Below are 26,239 nucleotides of genomic sequence, written 5' to 3' on the forward strand. Positions count from 1 at the left end.
CAAATTGTGGATAAGCTGCTAAATGCTACATGGAGTTTGCCAGCCTGATGGTAACTTTCCCTGCTATATGGTTGGGAGACATAAAAACTGATGTATCAGTATGATCAGGACTTATGTAGAGTAATTGTGTTACATATACTTGTGCTCAAGTTTTAATGAGACATAAGCAACAGTTGACTCACTCACACTGATGCTTTACCTCTTCCACTCACTGCTTTGTTGACTTTCACAAAATAGTTAAGTACAACTGAGGCAGATGCCGCCAGTGATTTTGCAGTTTTGCTAATAAACGAATGTAAAGTATTCAAACAATATAATTGGTGACTTGATGATGGGGCTGGATGATTGGACCATGAACATAATAACAGTTTATCATCTGGGGAACATGAATGTTGGTCGAGAAATGTCTGTTTATGGATTGTGATAATTAGGGCTGCAATTAATGATAATGATCATTTTCACCATCAATTAACCGTCAAATATTTTTTTAATATCAATTCATATTTTGTTATCCAAAATGTCAGTTCAAAATCTAAAGATAGTAAAGTAGCTATGATTTAAAATAGAGAAAAGCAGGAAATATCCATAATTGAGATGCTCAAAGCATTTTCTGCCATTTTACTATTACAATTTCTTTACAGATTAATCAATATTCAAAATAGTTAGCAATTTATTTCTGTTGATTGACAAATACACTAGTCAACCTATTTTTGCTTCTACAAGAATGTGTTGTACATACCCACTGACATTGGCCTCCCTCATACATAAATAAAACCATTTTAGTTGCTAGTTATCATAATCAAGATGGGACATGAAGTATTTTCTCAGGGTATTTGGATGGAGTGTTATAGTTACAGGGTGATTGATGGATAGAGTATGACAGAGATTGATGAATCTACATGCAAGAACAGACTTACTGAAGCGTTGTAGTGTAACGAAACAGACGAAGACATTAAAATGTGTTTCAGGATTTGTTTTATATAGACAGAGCAGATGGGGCATACGCAGCTGGGAAGTGACAGGCTGTGTGTATGAATGCGTATTTATTGGTGACTGGCAGCTTCAAATGGGTTTTGCCTCCTCTGAGCCGTTAATGGTCGTCGTACATCACAGTGCTGGTGTCTCCCGTCGCGGCTGGGACAAGCTTAGCCCGACTAGAGTTAATGATCAGGGTTTGCAAAGGAAATTAAGATGTATGAGTTTTAAGTCTGCTGTTCTGCGCTGGAGTAGATAGAAATGCCTCAGGATGAAAAACATCTCCCCATGCCTCCATCTCATCCCTTACAACCCGTTTGCCTGAATGATCAATAACCTGCTCGTCTTTCTTCTCAGCTGCTTTGGTCTAACCATTAAACAGAGGCGGGATTACTTTTGTTAGCTTTAAACAGCTGGGGAAATAAGAATCCAAGTAATGGGAAAAAACTAATTTATTCAAAATCACAGGAGTGTAATTGTAAAAATCTATTTTAATCTAAAAAAATTAAAATCTTTTTGATCCAAACTACAATCAAAACAAGTACATTTTCACACAGGAAAACACAAAGGACAGTTGTTTTTAACTTGTTTATTTTCTTGAGGGAATGTTGGATCCTTCATTAAATATTTACTTACATTATTTACAGTTATTATTTTACATGGCTTGGTCACATGCACATTATCATAAAAACAAAACTGTACACACATTTACACTCATTTAAGAGGGAGTTATCTGTGCAATAAAAGGCACAAATGACCTTTGACCCTGCATTTATGTCCCATGAGTAGATATTTAACAGACACGGCCATATATTGTATTACCATATGTGAGCTCGATATGACAACACACGCCTGGGGACAATGACTCGAGCAGCTGCGTGTCGATGTGTGATAGCGATTGCCCTCTTGTGTGATTGTGTCAAAATGCGATTCCATCCCCCTTTGCAGCTCGAGGCAAAGTTGAAAGTCTCTTCAGCCGTACTGATAGTGAGCTGCGACGTTATCTGACTTAGAACAGAGGTCCACAATCTGTAGGACAATCTACAATCTTCAGAATAAGTCTATTACAGATTCAGGATATTCAATTAATGATTATCAATGTCCTACATACACATTCTGTTTCTTTAAGGCAGTAAGGCCCGTTGGCTGAGGCACAAGGCTGAAGTTGAGTTGACCACTTTGAGTTCATTTCCTCGAGGTCATAAGAAGGGAGGGCTGGGCTGGAAATGCTACAGGTGGTAATCACACAATCAGTTCAACGGCAGCTTCCCTCTATCTGTCCTCAGGTCCCAGATCTAACACCAGACTGCTTAGTCATGTTGATTTCTATAAAAAATGTCTTTGTTTTGCTTTTAGCCAACTGACCATTTGCTAATCCGCGCCTGTGAGCAGCTATTGTCCAATCCTAGTTTAGCAACTGTCTCTATGCACAGTGAACCTGTCCAGCTTTTGATTTCTCTACATGCTAAAACATTGTTAACAGGACTCTAATATGTGCAAAAAAATGTATGAAAGAGTTTCAAGGGGTTCTTTTAAAAATAATAATTGTTATTATAGACATAATTTGTTTTAGCAAACTCGTAATTATTTTCAAAAGTATTTTCTTTGGTGGGGTTAAGCATAGTCGTTAAAAAAGCATTAAAGCATATGATTGGGTTTTTCTGCATAATGGAGGACCCATTGTTTTCAAATTAAGTTTATTTTGACTGGTAAATCAGACACAGGTATTATTGTAACCTGCATATTTTCTGTAAATGAATGCTTGACAGGCGTAGCAACAGTAATTAGGGGGTGGGGCTTAGCAAATGGTCATACAACCAATTGGGTTCACAGAAATGTTGAATTACACTTTTAGTGGCTTTAAAGCTCTGTCATTTGAACTAGATGCTAATAGGGGATACAAGAAACTTCAATGGACTTTTTTTGGGCTACAAAACATTGTCACCAGCTGGTGTACCAATTTAAAGTTGTTGAGAGGTATTGATCAAACAATACCACATGCTCAATGGTACATTTTAGGTGATAATATCCTTTTCTTAAAGGACATTTAATCAGCTAGGATTTTTCCACAGTCTACTTTTGCAATAGAAATAGATAATGGTTAGATGTTGTCATCCTTTGTCTATGATTATATCCTTCATGGAGTAATATGGCCTGTTTGTGGTCAGTATTATTACGAAAAATGTCCAAATTACAGCCGGGGAAATAAGGAGGGCTGGGGTTCTCCTGAGCTTCTACAAAGGTGTGCATGCTGCTCTGTCAAAGAGAACAATTTTCATTCTCAGGTTTACTCTAAAAAGGGACGTTAAAGGCAGGGACATAATGAGGACTGCCCTTCTACTTCTTGACTGTCATCTTACATACTGTATGAGCACAAACATTTATATATTTGGTTTCTAAACCTACTTTAGAGCTAAAAAGACGTGATCTTTTACGCACAATTACAGTGCTTTAAGAGTTGTTTTGACCGCTTAAACCCCATCTTTGTAAACTAAGTCTAAAAGGCTTAATTCATATCTGGAAAACAGTTCACAGAGTATTCACAGCAGTGTTCATTATCCAAAGTGCATGTAAATCCTAACTTGCAGAGATTACTCTGAGGCCAGTTGAGGAGGAAGACGTCAGTTAACCTCCACTAAATCTCCTCTGCAATATACAAAAAAAAAGTATGACACACCTATTTACACATCATCAAGTAATGAAGTGGTGCTGATATCTGCAGAATACAAGTCTCAGAAGTCAGGGTAACTTTGGGTGGGGCTGATCAAAGACCATATCATATTTTTTTGTGAAGCACACAATTGTCATGTTTTCAAAATCCAAACAAATGGCCAATTCTTCAAAGATTTTGATAGCAAATCCACTCGGGTGCACATCAAGATTGACAATAGCAAATTAATGTTTTGAGGTGACCAATCAACAAATGAGCAGCACCAACATCATGCATCTTTTAGTAAATGTACAAGTACAGGAAGAGGCAAGTGCCTAAAGCTACAGTACTACGAAAACTTCTCAATAAATAATTCGGTCCAGAGAAAACAAACGAGATAAAGGCTGTCTGAGAATTGTTATCGCATTTTTAAAAAAAAACACCACAGAGCTCTGTGAGCAAGGTCAGTTTGGCTAATGAGCACAGATAAATACATAATGTACAGCAAGGGGCCCAGTGGACACGAACAAGAGGTCAAAGAATACAACCCATTATGTGAAGGTTCATTTCCCTACAAACCACTTTTTCTACCACTCTCTCCTCTCCAGTTTAACCATTATACAATTATTCTTGAAATACTACTAAGTACTTAAGGTGTAAAACTCAGTGCACATCCTCTCAGAGTTGCAAGACATGCAGCTTTGACCAGATTTGGAAGATGTTGTTTACTTTACGTACATTTTTTACGAAAAAAGCAGCGTTCATATATAACAAGTAAAGGGAAATAAATGCAAAAACTAATCATTGAAATTAGTTTTTTCACAAAAAGGGGGTTATACATGATAGTACCATTAAAAAAAATCTCTCAAACAAGGCATTTGGTCAATTCAGAAAGCTACCTTATTCACAGGGTCAAGTACTGACTAAAATATGGCCAAAATTATCCTTCAACCTTTACCTGAGTTTCTAAGAATGGCAACAAAATAATTCCAGGAACGCTTCCACAGATCACCCCCATCCACACATTTGCATTCACTTCAATAACCCCGCCCTTCCCACAATATAATAACAAAACCCAAGTCATTGCTTTTTGGAAAAGGAAAGCAGCTTCAAACTGATGTTGGCTACATCAACCACCAGCGGTGCGGTCTCCTTTTGGAGGAAAATTCATAGAGGATGTTTTGACAGTAATAACTATTTTCAGCAGCTGTTGTTTAATTAGAATACATATATATCTGGGTTTATGAAAAAAAAAAAGTTCATTAATTGCCTAAATGAAAAATATGTCTTTCAACAGAAGGAGTAAGATTTTAGAACAACTGTGCTTTGACATGTTACTAAAAAACAAATTGGGATTTATCAAGCCGTAGGTTTTAATTCTGCATGTCATTTTGAACGTATACAAAAAAGGCCTAAGTTCATTAACTGAAAGTTATGCAGATGCAATTTTCTGTAATCAGAACAAAACATAATTGAATCACTGTTGCCTGTTAGAGTGTGTATGTATGTATGAGCATATGTTTTGTGTCAGTGCATTGCTGAATCTGTTTCATTAAAGAGACACAGTGAGGGACGCCAAGACCCATCAGACAAGATGGATAAGCGAAACATCCACTGAACTCGTGTCTGTGTGTGTCATCAGTTTGTGTGCACACATAATCTGCCACATAAACAGATTCCAGTGCACCAGTACAGGACGTTTTTTCCTGTTCCTTATATGTAGCAGCAAAGTGTGGGTGGAAGAAAATTGGGATTTAAAAAATAAATCCTTCTCAGTTATGACCTACTTTCCCCCAAGTAATCTTGCCTGAAAAGCAGTCGGTAGAGTTGCCAGACCTCTAATTAAATTGGCTTCCCAGAGAGGTTCAGTAGCTGGGAAAGAGGTGCACTTCTCAGTAAAGGCTGGTCAGTCTGATACGGTCACTAACCTTGAAGATCAGAGCGGAGCAGAAAGCAGGCGGGGGGGAACTGATAGGGCTGCTATATTACCAATTGTGTGGAGGATAAATGGCAGGTAAGGGACACATACTGTACCATGGTCGAGATAATGATCTGGCACTTTGGCCTCATGTCTTCGGAGTGTGTGCTGTAGGTTTGTGTTGTCTGTGTCATGTGCATCTGCAGGGAGGATTTTGATTTTTGCCAAAGTTAGCACTTGGTAGAGCAGATATTACAATCTGGTGGGATCCTCCAGGGCCAGTGTTACCTTAGTTGTGCTACTGGAGGTGTGCTTTCCTGTTTGCAGGGTCAGCAGTTAGACAGTCTTATAGCCAGGGAGGCCACAGAGGACACATCCAAACGATGAAGAGCCAAGCATGAAATAAAAACTTCAAAATGTCAAGCACCAGGTGTTTGTACAGAGACCCGTAAAAATGTTCCATTCTACCTTAACAACTGAAGGAGGGAAAATAATAAATTAGTAAAAGTCATTAAAAAAAAAATTGTACAAGACTTGTAAAACACAACAAAGTTTCAGTGACAGAGAGCGCCTTGAGGGTGTTTCCGGTTTTGAAAACATAACATCCAGTGGTGGTTTAATGTCATTTTCCAGTTATTCAAGATCAGAAACATGACTCTCCAGTGTGTTCAGAACAGTTACAACACTCACAGTCCTGAATGGAGGAAAGCAGGAAAGGGTGTCCAAAATCGTTATTTGGCGATTTTAATCTATAACCTTCGGACACAAAAAATACATCTCTGAGCAAATGCATGTGTCACTGTTCCACAAGGACTCTGAGACCTTGGTGAGAGGACAGAAGGGCTCTTTCTTTTTAACAACAGGCTGTGGTTGTTTTTTTGTCACAAGAGAGAAATTCTTCTTTCCGAGTGATGCAGTTTTTATTGCCCAAGTAGCATCACACCTGAATGGCACTTTCACAATCTGAAAGGCAAATACTTTTATGCCTTTGAAAGAATCTTCTGTCTCGGTTCAATTTGCACCTTGACAAGGAACAAAAAACCTTGATTGCCTTGGAAATGGCGTTTTCAGCTTCACAGCTCAATGAGCAGGTCACAGATCAGGGGCTGAAGTTGCAGCAAGATGGCCGACAAAGGAACCACTCAGGACTGTCACCTCTTCCTCCACACCTTTGACGACCAGATCTTCACTGTCGTGTCACTAAAGAGAGACAAAAGAGGTTTTGAGGATGAGCAAAGGGATGCAAGGGGAACAAAACAAATGGAGAAAATAACAGAGCATCAGTCAGGCAGTCTTGACTTTGAAAACAATCAAGTATGCATCAGACACAGCACAATCAAATCAGCCTTAAAGTGCACTTCACACACACATATGCCCAAACAAACACACACACATAATTCATTAAATATTATTGTCATTTAAATCTAATATAAAAGTCATAGATGCCATAAAATAAGCAGAGTACAGTATAGTATGCCATCAAAAAGTTTGTCAGAATTCACATTATTGTTGCTGTTTACATTTTACTGACACAAATACAAATAAATGACTGATATTAAAAAATGCACTACAGGAATTATCTACTGTTTTTGTTTTGTCGTGTTTTCTTGTGTAGCATAAACTGCCACACTTGCCCCTTTCACACCGGCGCTTTTCCCTGTTCACACCGCAGCGGCGGCGCGTCATAGCTCAGGAATGCGGTTCACTTCCAGCTCCAAAAAATTGTCGGTCCAGAGGCAAGAGCTTCGGAGCTATGACGCGGCGTCGCTTACGTCGAGGCGTGAAGGAAACCTTACTTTGACCATCCGTTCGCTGTTATTGATCATTGTGGAGATACATGGGCTGTACAGGTTGTCATGTCCGACTATCACAAGTAGAATCATAATGAAAAATACGCCGGTAAAATGTGCCTGTAGAAAACGGCTTAGCAAGTAGTCAGTTTAGCTTCGGTTGCTATGCTAACATCACCCATGTTATACCAGAGAAACTTTCATAACAGCGTTGTGATGCCAAACAGCGTCAATTCAGACTGACACACATTCACTTAAGGGGAACTGGGGATATGTATCAGCTGCTTGTGTGACAGTCAGACAGTGAATACTTTAGAGCCGTGTGAGCTAACCCGGAGCTAACGGGAGAATAAACTCCCGTGGAAGAGCAGCCAGCACTGCAGCGGTCGGTAAATGCCGCTGAAACACATTAATAAACAATGAACCACGGCACTCTGGAGAAAAGTATAAGGTTGGAGAAGTCGTTATTTAATTTAATCTGGCTTCGTATGATTAAAAGCAACACGATCATCGACCCGACGCAGTCCCCGGCCCGTTGTTGTTGTGGGAGAAAATCAGCGACGTAAACTGTGACGTCATGACGCAGCAGCAGCAGCTCTGGGCAGTGTGAACAGAGCGGGAGCTGAAAAGGGAAACCGGAGCTGAACCAGAAAAGCTCTCGCTAGGAGCTAGAAAGGGAAAAGCGCTGGTGTGAAAGCCGCAACTGTAACATTTTGTTGCGCAACTCGCAATAATAACATTCAAATTATCCTTATATTGTTGTGTCTGAACGATAAATAAGAAGCTGTAGCCAGTTAGCTTAGCATCGAGAAATATGTCTAATTTAGTTAAATCCAATGAAAACTGTAGTGTAAATTGCTTTTTATGGGGGGTTACATGCTGGACTGGCTAATTCCAGCTAGCCAGATTAGCTATTTCCCCCGTGTTCAGTCTATATGCTAGGATAAGTGTTTGGTGCTTATATTATAAGCCAGACTTGAAAGCGGTATCCATCTTCTCCTCTAACTCTGACATATTCCAAAAGAGTATAACAGGTGCAGCAGACTAGAGTTTGTTATATTCTGAACAGCACTGTGAGTCACTTGTTCAATCTCTGATAAACTGTTTGTCTTAGAGGAGGCAATGATCTGCATGAAAACAAACACAGTATAAGTTTAAAAATAAAAACGGTAAGCGGCAGCAGGTTAAAAAAACAACAACAATCAGACAAAGAAAAGAATGATAGAAGAATTGGAACAAAAATGAAAAGAAGGATAAAACAGGACAGGAGCTACCAGAAAAGGTAAAGAAAAAGGGTGGACATTAGTTAAGAGAGTACCAGAGGAAGGGAGGGTTGGTGAAGCAGTCATGGGAGGCTGGTGGCTCGGCCCTTGATGGCCAGGACCCGGCGAGGAAGACATGGGGTCAAACCTGGCACATAGTTCCACAGCTTCACCCTGCAGTCACTGGGGTGGAGGAGGAGGAGGAGGAGGAGGAGGAAGATGAGGAGGAAGGTGGACAACAGGAGGGGTGGGAAGGCAGAGTTTAAGCAGGAACAAGAGGAAATATGTGTAAAGATTACAGAAGAGCAAAGAGAGGTGATACAGTGATTCAGAAGGGCAAAAGACCGATAGAAGACGAGGGAATTAAAAATGAGTAATCTTCAGTGAAAGCCCACCAGCTGAAAAGAAGGATGAACACAGGATGTCCCACTCAGACACACACACAGTCAGCAACCTTGAACACAGTCTGATGCAACCATTAAAAAACACACATTTTAGAGAAAAACAGGATGTAGCTTGACCCTCTCTGAGCTACAGACGCTGACACACACCCACTGCAGATGAGATGCTTGAGATGAAAAGAGAATGAATCATAATCTGGTATTTCACTCACATTTTCTCTCTCATTATGTTCAACCTTCAAACTATCCAACCTCCCTTCTGATAAGGCTGGCATTATATATATATATATATGTTTGCTATTGTCAATATATTCCAGAAAAAATAAGGATGCCTTGGTTCATCTTTCAATACTTTTTGAATGCCGTATCCTTGGCCTTCTGCTACGAGCATACTTGATCCTACTGATGATTTGAATCTTAAATGACTTAATTCAGACATGTTTAATATTTTTTAAAGGCTAAATGATTCCCAAAAAACTGTTATTTGAGCAAATGTCAATAAAACAGGTGCTCTAGTGATTATTTAAAGCAGCAGATAAATAATGCTTTTCATCCAGCTCTATGATTAATTAGGCAGGCAAGACTTGCTACTGAATCAGTGCATTTTTGGTTTGGTCTTTTCTGGGATTGAATTGAAAATCCTCGAAAAATATATTATATATAAAATAAAATGTGAAGAATACCACAGATACCAGCACTTCTATTTTACACTGTTGCAATAAAAAAACATTTCTGGATCAGTGGTGTTGCAGTACACATAACTCTTCCTACCTGGACGCAGTGAAGATCTGTCTGGAGTTGGTACAGATGGCATTGATGGGGCTGTCGTGACCTTTGATCTCTCCTATGGGGGTAAAGTTGTCTACGTTCCACACCTTCATCATGCCCCCCCGACAGGCGCTCAGCAGCATGGGCCGACCCGGGACATAAGCCAGAGCGCAGACCCAGTCCTTATGGGCGTTGGGGACTTGCTGTGGAGTCAAAGCAGAGACATGAAGTCAGACAGAGATCATGATCTTACATCTACGGTTTTTATATCAAAACTACAGGAGTGTTAGTCATCTGGTTCTTTTGTTCTTAAAATAACAGCAATGTTCATTTTTTCATGTAAACTATTGTCAGTACAGTTGGGTATTCTTGCAGAAACAATGCATGTCGTTGCTAGGCAACAAACTAATTAATACTGTATTTAGACACAGTACCGCAGTTATTCTTAGCTCAGGTGTCTGCTCGTTGAGTATTTTACAATGGCTTCAAACAAGATTCATAAACTGGAAATGGATACATCTGTCTTGGGTTTGGATAGAAACACTATTTCATAAAGCTATTGGAGAAATCACTTTAAAAAGACAGTTAAATGTGCACTTGAGGACAGTCTTAAAGTGTTAGGAAGCGTTGCAATTGTCTTCATTTAAAAGTGCAGAGCAAGTGTAAAGGTTAATTTATGAGTAATTCCCACCCGATGGGCCGACCTAATCTCTATATGACCTTTAAGAGATTCAAACAGTACTATTTTCTGCCATTGAGGGGATTAATTATTCCTTCCGCTCGTCTCTAAACTCATCCTGCGAGGAACAAACTGTAACACACTGACAAAACCTCTGACACATAGCTTCTGAACAAACATTTCACTTTTTATCACGCATTTCTGTATTGGTTAAAGAGAAAGTAAAGAACAGACTGAACCATGTCTGTGATCACACAGCACTGCAGAGATTGGATGTTACACATAATCAGTCTCTTCAAATTGTGTTTTTCACAGAGCTTTAACAAACTTTGGCTTTAGCTGTTTTTTTTATTAATTTATCTCATCCAACTGGGCTGCGGATTCATTTAGCTCTAAAGCGAGGAACACATGGTGATAAAACATTTGTCTACTTGTTCATGTTGTGTTTGATTTGCTTCTCACATTAATTATTTTCAATTTGCATTTTGAAATTAGCCAAAATAACACTCCAAGTTCCTTTCCATTGATGTTTCCATCAGGTACAAAAATACTAATTTGTTTTTATGTTGATTTCTTCACCCTACTGCAGTTGCTCTCCTCTATATCTATGACGTTAAACTCAGGTCTATTTAAGCCCCATTTCTTGTGATCTAAACACAAGACGGACACACCTAAATACATGCGTTCCTCTTTAACTTTCAGAGGAAAAAGAAAATAAATGAATATCATTGAACTGAAGGTATTTCACCTTGAAACACAGCTCCAACATTTTTGTTACGGAGAAATAGTCAAGGGTCAAGAAAGATTATAATACTGTGTGACATTATCCAAATGGCTATAATTTGAAATTAACCATATCATTTAGATTTTAGAGCAACTCTATATACAAAGGTGTATTTTAAACACAGCTTGACTCTTAACAATGTCTGGTTCAACATACAAAATGAGAAGTACTGATTGAGGCAACCCATTCTCCTGCTTTCCATTTAGAAAGTATCCATTCAGACACAGAAACAGCAAACGGATACAAATGGATAAAAGATGGAAGAATAATTGGTTACTAAACATGGGCAGCAGTGGTGGAATGAATACTTAGATTGATGCTGCTTACACAAAAGTCCACTTAAAGTTTTTAAAGGTTATGTTTGTGTCCTTTGGCAGAGAACGGATTCACTGCATTCAACTGTTTTGAAGTTTATGTGGCCTTCCTGTTAGCAGAAAACAAAGATTTCTTAGCCATTTACTCTCACTCGTTCACTCTTTAGAGCTAGACTGATGCAGGCTGGGTTGATATAAATACACTATATACTCTGATATTAGTTGGTCAATAATATGTTAGTAATAGGGCTGCACAATGTCTTTTATTATTGTCATTGCAATGTTAACGTGCACTCTGTATCTCCGTATTTCTTTATTTGTAGAAATATCCAATCGTTTTTTTATTTTTTATTTAACAAGCAGTGTTTTGTGTTATAAAAAATACAGAAAAGCTGCAGAACGACATAACTGAGTCAAATGTATTATTTTTTGATGTCTAGCAAGTTACATCGTTATTGTGATAATCAAAAAACGTAATTGCATATTTTCTTCATTTCCTGCAGACCTTGATTAGTTTTAAAGTTTGAGTAACTCACTATTACAAAAGAAACATCAGTACAGAAAAGCAAAATTGTAAGTAATTTAGAAGCAGTAGCTTCACCATGGAAAAAAACAATATTGGCTGATATATTGTTATCAGATTTTTTAATCTCTCATATGTCAAAGCCATCAGCCAGAAAATTCATAATGGGTCGTCTTTTATTCATCGTCTTATCTCAGCAGGTTGGCTGTTTCATAGAAACTTAATCAAGCATAAGTTATTACAGAATGCTATGTTCAATGAGGTTCATTTATGTGCATTTTGTTTATTTAGGAGTACTTTTTATTTTCTCTTATAAATTAAACATTTTCTGTGTTTCCTCCTTGTCATGAAAATTAATGTAAATGTTGATACATATGCATAAACTAGTTGAATATAAATATTAAATGGGTTTGAAAATAGCCCCATTCCAGTATAATCGATTCGATGCTCCCTTTATGTCGGCTGATAACTCCCTAAATACGGCAGACAGCAGAGTTGGGACCTGAAGTCCAAAGACTTTTTGAGAAATTAGAGATTATTCATTAACAAAAATGTTAAATACTGTAGAGGAAACCTTAGGAGGGCAATTCCTCTCCTTGCCCCTGAATCCACTGATTTTGGGGAGGTTTAAGAAAGGGAATAACAACTCCAAAAATAAAGAATAAGTGCTCATACTGTATATAATATATAATACATCCAACCCGCCATCTGTAACAACTTTACACCAGTGGGTAAAAATGTGTTACTGCTATCCAACACCTCACAGAGAGCAACACCACACTGCAGCAACTGTTGCATAAGCCAAACACAGTGAATGTTCAAAGTTATACTATTTATCAAGCAACAGGGAATCACTAAACTTCAGTAGAGGAGAGTAGATTGTAGAGTAATTACTGTATAAACAAATTGCTTCTCTTATTCCTCCAAAAGAACACCCTATGGAGTATGAATTTTAGCAGGGGGGTCGGAGCAGAACAGCTTGCAGCAGCAATCCTGGAGGAGGCAGAGTCCACTGACTAATATATTATATTGTACCCCAAGCCACAATTTGATCCTATTACATAATTAGACTGAGACTACTGTGTTAGAGAGGCTGTAAAATGGATTGTGTTGGCTGATTCACAAATGAGGTTAAAGTCATCTGCCGCAGACCACAGCACCCACTGAGTTGTTTTATTCAGCCTTTGAATGGAAATACTAATGTCTTATGTGCTCAATTTCTCTGTTTGGATAAACAAAGGCTAAATAGAACTCATGCAAACAACAAGAAAGTGCTTCTTAATATGCATATTATGGTGCATGCAAATGAGTAAGCCACATCCACTCACAAGGTGCATTATTATGCATTATTAACATATGCAGCGGGAACAGAAGATACACCAGAGACAGCGCAGCAGTAAACACATTCATACAAAGAGACACTCATACACACACACACTTACACACAATGACTTTCCTCTCCGGTACCTGTCGATCTGATGCGGGTGGGCTCTAACGCCCTGATGTTGACTCACTGCATGCCTGCCACATTGCACATGACGGCACTCTATTGACTTTCTCCACAGAGGGAACGGTCTATGTTGGGAGACATGAAGGGAGCTGTCCACCAACCAGAGGCTCAACAGACAGCACAGTTTTGATCTGTCACGCAAGTGTCAGATAACAGGTACAATACAATCTCAACAGGGGCTGTATGGGCAAAACTCAGGGTGTCTGTCCTCTTTTAATGATAGTATAGCAGGAGAGAGAGGGGGTGACATGCTACAAAGGGCGATGGTTGGCAGTCAAACGCTGGGCTGCTGCGGCAAGGCTTTGAATATTGGTTGCACTGTTATGAGAGTGACTTTTTAGAAATATCCAATGTCTACAATAGGGTTGCAACAAACAGTTTTTGTTCATTTATTAGCCCTTCATTTAATCAATGGCAATGTCAGTCCGTCAGAAATAAATCACAAACTATTGGATGGATTACCACATTCATGTCCCCGACACCATAAACTGTTTTTCTGACTCTCCTTCTAGCGCCACCTTTAGGTCAAAATGTGCTATACTACATGCTCATTAGTCTCATCTGTACTTTGTGTTGTTTTGGGGGATAGGAATCCCAAAATAATCTCTCAAAGCTCTTTTTATACTGTGTTGGCCCTCTATCTGTTGCTCTACGTGCAGCATATGGAAAGGCTGGCTTCGCTCACAAGCTGATAAGGGTCAAAAGATCATGAATTAATGGCAGAGAACGATGGACTCTGGGCTCTTGGCACGTAGCGTCAGGAGCGGCACTGAAGCACAGCCAGGGTGTTAAACTTTGATGTGTGAACTCTACATGCATATAAAATCCTTCTGATTCCCGCTTTACTCAACCCCTCTTACCTCACTGACTGTGTAGGAGCATACAACACATGCAGCCTTCCTTTTAGGTAATTCTTAGCAAGTTTTGCTATGTTTCCGGCTGGTAAAAGACGAGTTTCAGGCTTTAAAAGACTCTTCTTCATCGTGGAAACATAAATCTAACTAAAAACACAGTGTACACATGCAGGCAAATACACTCTGACACACACACACACACACCTGAGTGAGTTCCTGTTCTCCCAGATCCCATTTCTTGATGCCGTTGTCTCTGGACCCACTGAACAGCACATCTCCCTGAACAGCCAAACACTCGATGCCGTCATAATGGGGAGGCTCAAAGTTGTGAGCTGGACCTATATTACCCATAGTTCCCTCTGTCACGTCAAACACCTGTAGAGAGAACAGGGAAAGGGGATATTAAAAGATGTAAATCTGCATCTGTGACACTCAGGTATGGTCTGAAAATCTGAGAGTGTGTGAATATGTGTGTGTCTATGTATTAGTGTGTGTCTGTGGTACCTTGACATAATGGTCCTTGGAGCCAGTGATTACTTGATCTTTGCCCATTAGAGACTGTCCCACTGTCAGACAGATGACAGAGCCGATGTGGCCCATCAGCTTCCCCATCCCTTGCATCCTACACACACACACACACAAATACACACACGCGTAAAGGAGGTGAGGCAAAGGGCTGTGAAATTCATTACTTACAAGAATCTGATTTTCAAGGTTTCACCGTATGAAATCACTTTCCGTCTCTCGGGTGGGGTAAAACTGCTGAGACGCAGCGATGCCATAGGCAGACTGTTTAAAACATTCATTTTTCATTTCTGGGGGTTGTTTTGCATCATTAGGTGGGTCTGAGCCCCTCAGCGTAAACTGTCTCGTCCAATCTGTTAATCATTTCCCTCTGGATGCATAAAAACTAAGGGGAAGACTGGGATGTAGCTGGATTTCACTGGCTGCATTGTAGAAAACATACTCATGTATATACCAGCGCTGAGTTCATGCACTTTCTGTTGACAGCATTCTTAAACTCAAGAATGAATCGGCTCTTTGGTTGATTAACATCTGACAAGCGAATATATACATTCACGTCTACAAGAATTAAGAGCTGGCTGTCACGAAGCTGACTGAACTAATTCATTTTGGATGACTAACACAAACATCAGTGGAGGAATTGATGAACACACGTGACTGACTTAATACTTAAACAAACACTTAGAGGAATAGTTACATAAATAAATGAACCTATGCGTCGATTAATAAATGTACCTGTTGAGGTCCCACATGCGAACAGTGTTCCCAGCAGCAGCGTAGAGCACGGATCCTGACGGGTTCAGGGCAATCTGGTTAATCTGACACTCGCCCTGTGCAAAGGTGATCGTGCGGGTGGTGGTGCCCGCACAGGCATCCCCTGAGACCACCTGCCCAGACGAACTGTGGGGGTAAAGAGAAGAGTATAAGTGGGACATGAGGTGGAGAAATAAATGGGAACAGAGACAAGTGTACTGAGCAGAACTTCCAATTAGTCAATTCAGCTTGAGGCGTTTCATATCATATTTCTCTAAATTTAATTTGCCACTTTTTTGCATATTGAAACACATCACTGAACTGAAGAAGCATCCTATCCTTAAATCACTTCTATGAAATATTATACAGTTTCATCTGGCTGGTTGCGGGGAGGAAACTTACGTGAGCGTGCGGACACACTTGGCAGAGTCTCGGATGTCCCACACCTTGATGTAGGAGGTGGAGACGGAGAAGACTAAACAGGAGGAAGGACTATATTTGATGGACACTACGTTGTTTGGGTGGCCTTTGAGGGTGACGATCTCTTGACCCGTTACCAGGTTCCACATCTTACAGGTGCGATCTGCAGGACAAGAGAAGGGATGTTCAATTACTGTCTTGAGGGTGGTATTTTCCAAAATGCTGATCTAATCTTAAAGCGCTGTATTTGTTTTCATATGACAACACTTAAGTTATCTTGTTATTTTCTTCAACGCAAATAATATCCATTTAAAAGATCTTTAAAAAAGTATTTATACAGTTTAGTAAAGTTCAGTATGTGTACCTTTAGATCCAGTGAATAGCAGCTCATCAGTAGCATCCACACACAGGACGGGCTTTGAATGGCCCTCGGCTACAGAGACACACTGCAGGGGCGCCGTCCGACCCCCCTTCACACCCCCAATGGGATTGATCACACCCCTAAAATGCACACACGCATTTGATGTCACAGTCTTGTCAGTATGAATCAGTGAGGGAGATTTCGTTCCATATATCTACATGAGCATTTATGTAAATCACAGACAGATTACGAACATGCACACAAAAACACAAACATTCATTCTATTATACAGAGACAATACCAACCCATACTGAAAAAACAAAGATGATCCACACTCTATACACAAATACAATCACTCAAATTCCTGTTGTTGTTTATTTTATCCCACCTGCTCCATTGAATCACCCTTTCTGCTTGTGTTGTAGACAAGCCCAATTAAGGCAATAGAGCAGTAAGAGCGGCTTTTCTTCCTGTCTTTCTGTCTCCCCCTCTCCCTTACACTTACACGCACACACACACACCAAGACATACATGCATAAAAACACACACAACCTCCCCTCTGTTATATGTGCATTCCCTTTCTCTAGCTGAACCTCTGCCCTCCTCTCACCCCCAAATCGATGTCCCACTGACAGACGAGAGAGTGCCTGGAGAGCAGTCAGCGGAGTGAGACAGCAGGCAGAGGGTGAGAAGAACAAGAGGGAGGAATGTGGGAAAATTGGTCCCCGGTGGGCTTCCTAATAACACCAGTGGTGGTTAGTGTGTATGTGAGTGCATATCTGTGTGAGAGGGTAAGGTAGAGAGTAAAACAGTGAGGAAAAGCCGGAGGATGTGAGGAGGAAAAAGAGAATCTGTGAATACACACAGAACTCGAGGCAGAAGGGTGTGCTTGAAACTTGTCAAATATGGCAACATGCTCCTCATCTGTGCCTGCACATATACGCTGATGTCCCAGCGTGACAGCACACACACACACAACAACAAAATTAAATATTAAACCATACTGCCTGCGTATCTTACCTAACATTGCAAATGCCAACCAAAATAAAACACTGTCATTCATCAGCCAATGAAAAAAGATTGCATGCATGTCTGCCAAAACTCACAAACAAAAGAAAACCAACTTGTGTAGAATAAACTCGAAAACAATTGTTGACAACAGCCACAGCCTGGGAAACCAACTACATAGCAGCCTGCAACTCAAAATAAACCACAGCACAATGGCGTGAGATGTCACCATCACCACATGCAGCATTCATTCTCCACAAGTCAGTTGGTAACTGACTCAGTTCAGCAACTCCACAACCATTTGCCTTTTAGAGCCTCGGGGAAAAGAGTATGTGGTACATGAGGGTGCAGAGATGTATCAAGTCGATATCATAGTCAGATTATTAGATTCTGCTCCTCTGCAGAGCTGCAAACAGTGACTGTGATGGCAGGTGTATAGAATTATTGGAACATCGCATCGATCTGTCCCACCCTCATTTTGGTCCAATTTCATTTAGTAAAGACTGACGATAGAACACAGGTATTTATTTGATAACATAAGAGGGGGAAACCAAACATGTGACTAGAGATGTCCCAAAATGATCCCAACAACCAATGATCAAGACACTCTATAAGTGATTGGTAATCAGCATCCCAAAGTATGTTTGCTCCGCTCTGCTGAGTATGAGTCTGTTGATTTATGTGATTTCGCAGATTTATGTTCATTCAGTTAATTTAAAAACAAAATGTGGATTTTTTTTTTTAAATGATTCAAAAGGAGAAGGGAATGATGATTTTTGTAGAAGAAGAATAATTTTAGGTTTAGCTTTATTTGAATGAACTTTATCACTCTTAAGGCTGGTAATGCTATCATTATGTAAGATTAAGAAAGTGCTTATGCTCTATCCTCATTGGTTAAAACAAGTGTGAAGCTATGACTCATTTAACTTTTAAATGAATAAAACATAATTTTGCTTATGTTATTGTATTGAACCAGAGCCCTTACTAATAAACAAATTACAAGTACTTTGTTCACCTTCCCGATAAACCATTATGTTGCATTATTTTGAATACTTTTTAAATCGTTTATCTTCTGTTTTTCTCTACACAGTATACATACTTTAAACGGTCCATATTATAGTATTGCCTAATGCAGCACTCTATTTCACAACATGGCTCTGGTCCAAACGGCAGAAAGTGTTCCAATTTTATCAGCGTCTGTGGAAGATATCATAGTGTGCTGCGTAATGTGCAATGTGAGGGCTGCTAATGGCTGTTGCAGGGCCAAGCACCAAGAGACCGGCAGACTAATGAAAACATGGAGGGATCTCATACTGTGCTCTTTGAAATACACAGAAAAACAGACAGCCTTGGTGAGAGGAGCATCAATGCACAGAAATAGATTTACCAGAAAGAGAAGAAGAGGAAACCTTGCGTTTACCATTACTAAATCATTGTATTATATTTGTCTCAAAGGAATGACAAAATGTCTGGATTCATTTCAAGATGCTTCTTTAAAAATAAATTCTACATTTTTGTATTTACTTTTTTCCTGCTTCAGCCTGCTGAAAAGTGGTAAGGTTCATTCGGGTCTTGTGTGCGAGCAACATTACAGAGCAACCCAACATCACAGGTGGGAAGAGGCCGGTGGGTCAAGAGAGCTGCATGTGGTTAGAACATGCACCACAGCCACCTCGACCGGAAAGGAGGAAAAGGAGGTACTGATTACCGGTGGAGACGAGACGACACCAGGTGAGTTAACAGGCAAACGGGAAATACAGAGAGTGACAAACACAGTTCCTCTACCTGAGCACCTCGGAGAGCGAGGAGTCGCTGTCATCCGACCTGGAGGCAGAAGAGGAGCAGGAGAGGGGAGGAAGGGGCAGGAAGAGGAAAGGGTTAACCACACTAAGGAAAGACAGAAGGGTTACTGGCAAAGGGTTAAAAGGGAGGAGTGACTGGAGGAAGGGGTTTAGATATAAAAGCAGTGAGCAAACTGGCAGGAAAAATCTGTCAGAAAACAAAGCTTGTCCAGTGATTAACAGGCAGTTTGCCCAACACAGTCTCACGGCATTTCGTGTTATAGTCACGAAATTAATCTATTGATTCATGTTCACCAACACGATTTCGCCATTTTTTTCGTGTCACACAGAACGATTTTAAAAGCAATGTAAATAATAACAAATTAGAAGGAAAAAGACATTTAAAAAAATACAGATTTAAGTATTCTGACACAGAACGATTTTAGAAGCAATGTATTTATATTGGTAGTATGTTTCGTGCCTGCACCAAATAATAACAAATTAGAAGGAAAAAAAGATGACATAAAATACAGATTTCAGTATTCTGAGGCTCTGAGCCACATTTATTTTCCTCACTGACGGCAAAAAAACTCAGACATTATACAATTTAAAATAAAAGGGATAGGGTTAGACTTAGGGTAAGATATTGAGTAAGAACATGTTTTTATGAACCACACAGCTTCTGGTCTTCCAAGACCCGACCGGACAAAAAGACGTGTTGCAGGCACGAAACATACTACCAATAGAAATACATTGCATTTAAAATCGTTCTGTGTGACACGAATCAATAGATTAAATTAATTTCGTGACTATAACACGAAATGCCGTAAGACTGGGTTGGTTTGCCATGACATGCTTCTTTCCAATTAAAACCACTGAACAGGCTTTATTCTTGACCGCTGTCTGCAGATGTTTTCCTTGGTTAAGCATGTTTACTGTAAGTAAACCCACAACAATGGCTGGTTAAGGGGAGTTTTCCCTAGTTGTGTTAGCATTAAAAGTTAAATGTTTAAAGGAAATGTTAAGACTTTTCGCTTATTCTCTTCCTTGACAAGAGTTAGATGAGACAATTGGTACCACTCTTAAGTCTGATAGTTCAGTCTACAGTTACACCCAGCAGCAGGTTAGCTTAGCTTAGCATAAAAAGGAAACAAGCATGACTCTTTCTGATTGTTATAAAATCTGGCTACTAGCAACTCTAAAGCTCATAACTAAAAATATTGTATTTTCTTTTAGTTCAAAATGCAATGTTTGTAAACAACAATTAGTGGTTTAACAAATAAAGACATGTGTGTTTATTTTTTAGCTTTAGAAAAGCTAGCAGCTGGATTTTGTTATCTGCGGCAAAGCTAAGTTAGCCATTTCTCTGTTACCATGTCTTTCTGCTAAGCTAACTTAGCCTACTGTACACTCACATTTACATCCAACTCTCGGCAAGATAGTACAAATTTAAAAGTTAAATCATTTATTTGAACAAGGTAGAGAAGAGGTACTGAAAGAAAGAAGGAAGTAGTCAAGCAGGAAACACTGATGCCAAGGTAGTCATACAGGAGGTCAACAAACTGCACATACATTTCTTACATATATGCAGCCATAATATATGACTTCCGTAACAACAGTGTCTACTAACATATCTACTCCTTCCAGACATATACAGGGGATTAGTGCAGAAAAGAACATAAGGAACCGCAAACAGGGTTAACAGAAGGGGAAATCTAGGAGGCTCTGTTTAAAGCTGTCCAGGGAATGAGTTCAGACCACACCAATACAGTACCTCCACTGTGTGTAACCGTGCAATAAAAGTGTTATTATATTGTAAATATTTTATAGCCTCATGTTTGTCACCATGAGAGCCTGCTGTGCTTTACACTCTGAGCATGAAATAATAAAACTAAATGGTTGTGGATGTGTCTGGAGGGAACAACAGTGTTAAAAGGTGATTAAAATTCCTCCATCTCTTGGTATTCACGGCTGGCCACAGTATTTATTAGCATAGTGATAGCATCAGCTTTTCTTACAGACTCTCAAGATAAAATCCTTTTAAAATTCATTGTTTTCAGAAGATGCAAATGTAATGCGAAGATTAAAAAATGGCTCTGGGATGCAAAGCCTGTTTATCCATCAGACAACATGAAAACTTGGTTTGAAATTAATTTTCCTCATTCTAATGTGTCTTTCAAATCTGTGTCAAATGCCTGATCCATGTCTCCTAGGCAGCCAATCTCCTCACATATTATACGGTCGAAAAACCGAGGCAGAATGCTCCCCAACATCACAAAAACATTTTAATGTTTGATTTCTGTGCTGGCAAAGATTCACTTGTGAACATCACAATGACTAATTTGACCCCAAATTACACAGAATTCCGACTGGATTTCTGTTTATTAAGAAATTGAAGAGATTGGCTCAATATAGCTTTGAATGAATACTTGAGATAATGAAGTTTGTCATCATCACACGGTCAGTGTCAGTAATGTAAAGAAATTGAAAGCAAAAAATAAATAATGGTTTAAATTATTTAAATTTCTGGCAACAAAAATAAAATATATACATACATATATATATATATATATATCCAGCGTTAAAATCAGTAAATAGATCCCTCCACACAACACTTAAAGATCTCCTATCATGCTATCATGCAAAAGTGCATGTTGCATGATAGGACACCTTTAAAGAAAAGCATGCAAATGAGAAAATGGTGTGAATACCTGCCACCAGAATGCAACAATGCAAATGCTCCCTTACACAAAAGAGGAAACGGGAAAAGACCTTTCATCCTCCTACATCATGCTCACTATAGGAAGGCCTTTCCTGTGATAACTACAAACGCGACCCTAAACATTAATATCCTCCCACACTGCCACCTTGAGTTAATTCAAAATGGCTTCCAATCACAACAGCTGCATGGGAAGATGACAACAGCTGACTCATTTACCTACCCCTGCTCCAGATAATGAGGACATGTCGCTCCTACACACACACACATTCACAGATGCAGCGAACACACAAACACAACCCCTACCTTATTTCACACAGCAATTCCCTAAACAATTATGGATCAATAAAGCTTAGAAATGTTCTGTATTAATAAAGATTACAAAGCAAACACCTTTAGAGCAGAGCCAAACGCTGACTGAAATTAACTGCTGACATTTATCAGAGCGGAAAGCTGGAATTGATTGTAAGCAGGAAGGGAAAAGGCCGGTTGCTCACTCCAGACTTATTTGCGGCTGATATTAACATGCATCTACAATTATTTTAACCTCTATAAATAGAAATAGGATTAACAGGCCAATTCGTCACCAACTCTATGTAAAGCCTAAAAGATTATCATACATTTTAATCCAATTCCCTCGGTCCCACAGTGTCCACAAACCCTGAATATTATGAGATAAGATTTACTACAGGGCAGTTTTTTTATTTACTGTTCAAAATGATTTATCTTTGTCTTGTCCAAATGCCAATATGCACATCATTATCATGCAAATCACAAATCCTGTAAACAGGCACACTACGCAATAAACCGTTTTTTTGCAATACTGCCCTGACAGTTTGCTCTTACAGAGGATGTTACCATCTTAGCTGCTTCCCTCCTAATTTGCATTTGTTTCCTAGTAACTCCTATAAATGGAGTGGAAAAACACTGCAATTACACCGTGTTGGTAGTGTTGCTAAATGTAGCCTGTGGATGTGGTTTGATGTGGTCTTATCTTCTGAGTCATTGAACACCTGGATTCTGTGAATGTTTGCCCCATCTCTCCTTCCAGGAAATACATTCATGCCAAAAGCATTATGTCGAGGAGTGGAATTCATCGGAGAATAAACATTTGGAAAATAGCACATTCTTAAGAAGAACATCTACACACCGGACAAAAGCCGTTTCCTCTCAAAAGGCCTGACCTTCTGACAATATGTGAAGATCTCAAACCATGGAAGAGGAGAAAAAAAAAGAATAGAAAGTGGTTTTAAAGTAACACTGAACTGATCAGATGAGAACGCAGGGACAAAAGGACAAAAGCATTGTGTGAATGTATGTATCTGCTAGAGTGCACTCACTTGTCCAAAGCAGAACCTTGGGTTTGGTTGCTGGTGAGCCGGGAGAAGACGTTGCGCTCGTTCCTGGACCTCAGAGGAGGGGAGGAGGGGGGAGTGTAGCCGTCAGTGGGCCTGATAAGGAGCAGGGGGGGAGGACAGTTAAGGAAGGAAGAACAAGAAGAGTTAAGAATGAAGGAGTATGTGAATTACATTACACAGTCAAAAGATTAGACAAATCTGCCAACAGAATAGCTTAAATTTGAGCATCACAGTGCATGTACCTGTACGAGCGGTCGTAAGATTTCCTCCTTGTTAGAGGGGAAGTGTCATAACCACGAGACTGCCTGGGACTGACACACACACACACAAAAGCATACTAAGCAATCTTTAAGGGAGTGCACAGGAGGGTGATACACATCTAAAAGGAATCAATAAGCAAAAAGGGTTAATGCATGTTAACAGCATTTCTAGCAGACTAAAGCAACTTGCAGACTAATTCCTTCAAAAATTAAATCACACACACTCAGGCTTCCCATCCCAGAGGACTGATGCTAATTTCATTGGCTTTTCCCTTTCTCTCCCTGAAGCAGATTCATAACCTAAAACTGTCAGGCCTCTGGCAGGTTTCCAGCGGCTGTTAACTTGGAAGTGAACTGCAGGAAAGACATAAAAGTTCTTGACAACTTTGTCAGGAAATAAAATGTGATGAAAAGATGTTTTTGTTGTGTTGTGATATCCCACAGGGTGTATGGTTATGCAATTATCATCATGTTTCTATCACACTTGTTAGTCTATCTAAGCAACAGGTTTTATTTTTAAATAGTCGCAAATGTTCCCGTTCAACCCACGTCATCAACACTTCATGACTCTGCTCTTGCTAAAGGGAAGTGCTAAAGGGCACTTCAGCAGAACAAATGTTTACCATCATGGGGATAACAGATAAGCTTCTCTATTTGAAGAAGACTATAACATCAGGGCCCCAGTGATACACAACCAAAGGGTGTGTGTTCCCCAGGGTGTACATCTGCAGGTGCCAGGCGCTACAGAGGTGGTACAGAAGCTAAACTAAGTGGAAAAAAAATGTAGTTCATGATTTGATTAAAGGCACAATAAGTAAGAATCCTGCAAACTTGCATTTCCCCATAACGATGTTGTTTAACAACCGGCGTAAATGGACCTTCGCGCGCTATCAAGCAGTGAGCGTGCGATGTCCTGTTCAGATTACGTCAAATCCAACGGGATGCCATAAATAAACTACACAGAATCACACTACACACCCACGCAATGATTACATTCAGGCACACTGTAGAATACAACCTCTGTGGACAATTTATATACTTATTGAAAACAAGCTACAAAATGTAATACCTTGGAAAATGCCGTTTAATACTTTTTGATAGCCTTAATTTTCGCTAAATTGATTTTTAATACTTTTTAAGACCCCGTGGACACCCTGTAAAGGGCCAACTTTAAATGTTGTTTTGACAAAACACTACAGACAAATCGAACTCATTGTGATAAATATCTAAATACTAAGTCAGCTGTGATACCTTAGCACTAAAAACACTAAAGGTAATTAATAAAGGGTTGAAATAGTTAGTTAAATGTTATGGATAAATGTAAAACAATTGTGGAAAAGCTATAAGATATATTGAATTGAGTTTAAATAGTTAGCTGAAAGTAATGGCTTAGTTTCATGTAATTGATAAATGGTAATACGGCTATTGGTTCATCCATATAGAGGTGTTTTAATAATCCTACATTGAACCATGCCATCAACAACTGCTTGGTTACACTTAAGGGATGTGTCTTTAAATCGACATGAAAAACTCGTAACCTCTTCTCCTGTTTGGTTGTTCTCCTGTGCCTTTGATTGATCGGTTTCTTCATTTCCCTTTTAATTACTTTGTTGCATTTGAGGCAACTAACGACTTATAACTGCACTATAAGCGAGTTTATGGTCTATTCCATTTGTATCTTATTTCATTTCCATGTCATTTTATTTTCGTTTCAACTTAGTTTTAATTGCCAATTTTGTTTTATGTCGTTCCTAATGCTTTTCTCTGCCAGTGTTAGCACTTTGAATGTCTGTGTTCATAATAGGCATGTACAGTATATAAATAAGTCTGCCTTAACCTGCCCTTGTTTCATCTCAGCGATCGTTAAGATTGACTTACAAGGTGTGTCCCCTGACAGGTAGGCTGTTTGTGCGGGTGGCCCGCTCCCTGTGGTAGGGGTCTCGTAGGGCGAGGCTGAGACCCAGACTCGCTGACCCGAGGCACAGGCCGTCCTCCTGGATGTCCGTCAGCGAGGCCAGGGACTTGGTGATGAACTGGTGCTTGCTGCTCGAGGAGGGGTCCAGGATGGGCCCCAAATACTCCGCTGACACCGCCTTCATCTGAACTGACAGACGAGGCTCCATCTGGGGGGAAATGGGCACCGTATGCGTTACAGAGGACCATAGGTGGGAGAATGATACAAGCAAAGAGAACAGTGCGATTTGAACAACTGAATAACACAATAAAAATATAAAATGTAATAAAATCAAGGCACAGGAGAAAATGCATAGAATATCATTCAACAGGGAAAAAGGGAAGAATACAAAAAAACAATAACTCTATAAATCTTTGTGGGTTCAAAGAAAGCTGCAAAGAGAAAAACTACTTATAGAAACAATAAACTATAGAGAACACAGCATTAACATGAGGATAAGAGGGATTTGTGTCAAATCAGGGGTTCCTTCTCAGAATATAAAACCAAGCTTCAAGAAGTGAAAAACATTTTGTATTGTTTGCCCATACTGCCACCTCGTGGTTACACACAGACATGGCAGCATCTCAACAGGATAACTATAAAATATGTGTTGACGGTAAAGTAAAGCAAGGGTCCAACACAATCATTAACACTGACGTTATCTGACAAAAT

At 39.6% G+C, this 26,239-nt stretch overlaps 1 protein-coding gene across 4 annotated transcripts in view; it reads right to left on the reverse strand.

The window, feature by feature from the left end:
* Positions 1-1,549: 1,549 nt before the first annotated feature.
* The window catches only part of kif21b (kinesin family member 21B), a 63,019-nt gene continuing 38,329 nt past the window's right edge, over positions 1,550-26,239 (reverse strand). For 3 of the 4 annotated variants that reach the window (XM_034134977.1, XM_034134978.1, XM_034134976.1), the window contains exons 23-33: positions 25,492-25,736; positions 23,596-23,664; positions 23,336-23,446; positions 16,491-16,627; positions 16,109-16,289; positions 15,689-15,853; positions 14,933-15,050; positions 14,633-14,803; positions 9,768-9,967; positions 8,652-8,778; positions 1,550-6,743 (exon numbers count right to left, since the gene is read on the reverse strand). In XM_034134977.1, coding sequence (XP_033990868.1) covers positions 8,679-8,778; positions 9,768-9,967; positions 14,633-14,803; positions 14,933-15,050; positions 15,689-15,853; positions 16,109-16,289; positions 16,491-16,627; positions 23,336-23,446; positions 23,596-23,664; positions 25,492-25,736 — 1,497 coding nt within the window. In that variant the 3' untranslated portion in view covers positions 1,550-6,743; positions 8,652-8,678. The remainder of the gene's footprint in view (positions 6,744-8,651; positions 8,779-9,767; positions 9,968-14,632; positions 14,804-14,932; positions 15,051-15,688; positions 15,854-16,108; positions 16,290-16,490; positions 16,628-23,335; positions 23,447-23,595; positions 23,665-25,491; positions 25,737-26,239) is intronic. The other variant, XM_034134979.1, reaches the window with a different exon arrangement.

Source organism: Trematomus bernacchii, unplaced genomic scaffold (genome assembly GCF_902827165.1).
Source record: "Trematomus bernacchii unplaced genomic scaffold, fTreBer1.1, whole genome shotgun sequence".
NCBI classification, from domain to species: domain Eukaryota; kingdom Metazoa; phylum Chordata; class Actinopteri; order Perciformes; family Nototheniidae; genus Trematomus; species Trematomus bernacchii.